The sequence below is a fragment of the Saprolegnia diclina genome, assembly GCF_000281045.1.
Source record: "Saprolegnia diclina VS20 unplaced genomic scaffold supercont1.9, whole genome shotgun sequence".
Lineage (NCBI taxonomy): Eukaryota > Oomycota > Saprolegniomycetes > Saprolegniales > Saprolegniaceae > Saprolegnia > Saprolegnia diclina.
In genome coordinates this window covers 366136-368156 of record NW_008246076.1, presented here as the reverse complement: position 1 = coordinate 368156, position 2021 = coordinate 366136, and the positions used below count along the sequence as shown (strand labels likewise).

The 2021-nt window shown below is 59.4% G+C and overlaps 1 protein-coding gene across 1 annotated transcript; it reads left to right on the top strand.

Annotated features, from left to right (window-relative positions):
- Window positions 1-886: 886 nt before the first annotated feature.
- On the top strand, window positions 887-1951 carry SDRG_03801 (hypothetical protein; the record flags this gene model as incomplete). Its single annotated transcript, XM_008609445.1, has 1 exon — window positions 887-1951. One exon carries the CDS (start codon window positions 887-889, stop codon window positions 1949-1951), a length of 1065 nt encoding a protein of 354 aa, XP_008607667.1.
- Between the last annotated feature and the right edge of the window lie 70 nt (window positions 1952-2021).

Genomic DNA, 2021 nt, shown 5'->3' with positions numbered 1-2021 from the left:
CTGCACTGCAACCCAGTGGCCGCAAGAGCCGCCTCATCGGATCTCGTGTATGTCGATCTGATTCTCCTGACATTGATGGCTCTCTGGTCAGTGGCTGCTGAGCTTATTTGGTGTCGGATAAAGCTACTCCAGGTCACACGACGTGAGAATATGATGCCGGCTCGTCGACGCGATGGGAACTGCCGCCGGCGTCAAAAGCTCAGTTGCCGTTGAGAGGATGCGGCCCAATTGATCAATCTTGGCTAGCTCGAGTTGCTCGCTGGCTGGGTCGTACTACTGGCACATGCGTCTTGGGCGCGTGATCTCTCTTCTGCTGCCGGCCCTGCAGCAGTTGGACCGCATCCTGTCAACGGCAACTGAGCTTTTGACGCCGGCGGCAGTTCCCATCGCGTCGACGAGCCGGCATCATATTCTCACGTCGTGTGACCTGGAGTAGCTTTATCCGACACCAAATAAGCTCAGCAGCCACTGACCAGAGAGCCATCAATGTCAGGAGAATCAGATCGACATACACGAGATCCGATGAGGCGGCTCTTGCGGCCACTGGGTTGCAGTGCAGTCGGTGGATCGTTCGACCACTCGCGACATTGCGACCCCTACCCCTGATTCAAACCAGAGAATTCGTCGACTTGGCGTTTGTATGATATGCGATACTCGCGTCCGCAGTGGACACCTCACCACGGCGCGGCCGTCGACACGCGCTTGAAGCAGCAAACCCTCGTTCGATTTACAAAAGCTATGGGTTTGTAGCGCATACTAGAAGCCAGACAACAGAGTTGCAAGCGCTGGTGGTCATTTCGCATTGCGCCCCGTCCCGAGTCCGTCGCGTCCCACGTCGTCTTCTCGACCATGCTCTTTGGTGGCGAGTCTGCTTCTTTTTGTACGCATGGCTACCCCAGCGGCCCCAGCGACGTTCGCCGTGATGCACCGACGCGTCACGGAGGCCGGCGTCATGGCTGCCATCCACGAGTTCATGCGGCGCAAGGCCAACGGCGAAGACGGTGACCTCCTCATCGCCGAAGACGTGCTCCTCCGTCGCTGGCTGGACGGTCGTTTGTCCGGCCTCGCCGTCTTCCGAGCGACGTACGAGGGCGACGTCATTACCCAGACGACCCGCGGCGACATTTTCATCACCGAGGTGCCTGGCGAAGTGCACCAGGAGGCCATTTTCCGTCTGAACTGCGTTTTGGACGCCGCCTTGATGGGAACGCCGTTAAAGTCCACCACAGACGTGGATTACTACCATGCCGGCCACGCCCGCAGACCCGACCTCGCGATTAGACCGAGACGCGCGATCCGCGGCGACTCCCGCAGCAATTTGCCCCGCTGCATGATCGAGGTCGCCGTCACGCACAACACGTCGTTCAACACGTACGACCCGCACACACGCGCGCTCTTCGACGAGTTTCCAGTGCTCCAGACGGTCCTTGTCCTCGTCCTCTACCCGCTGCGGAACGCGGCGACGCTTGACCCCAACATGAACCCCATCTTGGCGCAGATGCCCGCGCTCGCTGTGCTCTACCGTCGTCTTGGCAACAACATTGCGATCACGGACGCCATGAGCTGCGGCAACCATGCTCTACACGGGAACGTGCGCCTTCCCGTGGGTGTGGTTGTGCGCGACGAGGTCGCTGCGATGGCTGCCGAGCTGCCGCTTTTCAACTTGGGCCAGCCGTGGAACCATGGACCTGCCATTACGCTGCTCGGTGACGATCTGTACCGCACCTCAGATGGACACGGCCATATCATTCAGGGCTTGCTCCCCGACTACCCCGTGCATTTGGCAACGACGATCGCCGCAGCGATTCGGACTGGATACGAAGAAGCAACCCCCGTCAACGGTCTCGCCGCACAAGCTGCTGCTGTCCAAGCAGCTGCACAAGCTGCCGTGCAAGCTGCTGCCGCACCGAATGTCCGACGCCGCAACCACCGCTACAACCTCCGCCACTGAAAGATTCCTGGCGTGGCATTTCTCGTTTTCGTTTTGCTTTTTAACTTCTCAACAAATGGCATTTCATATC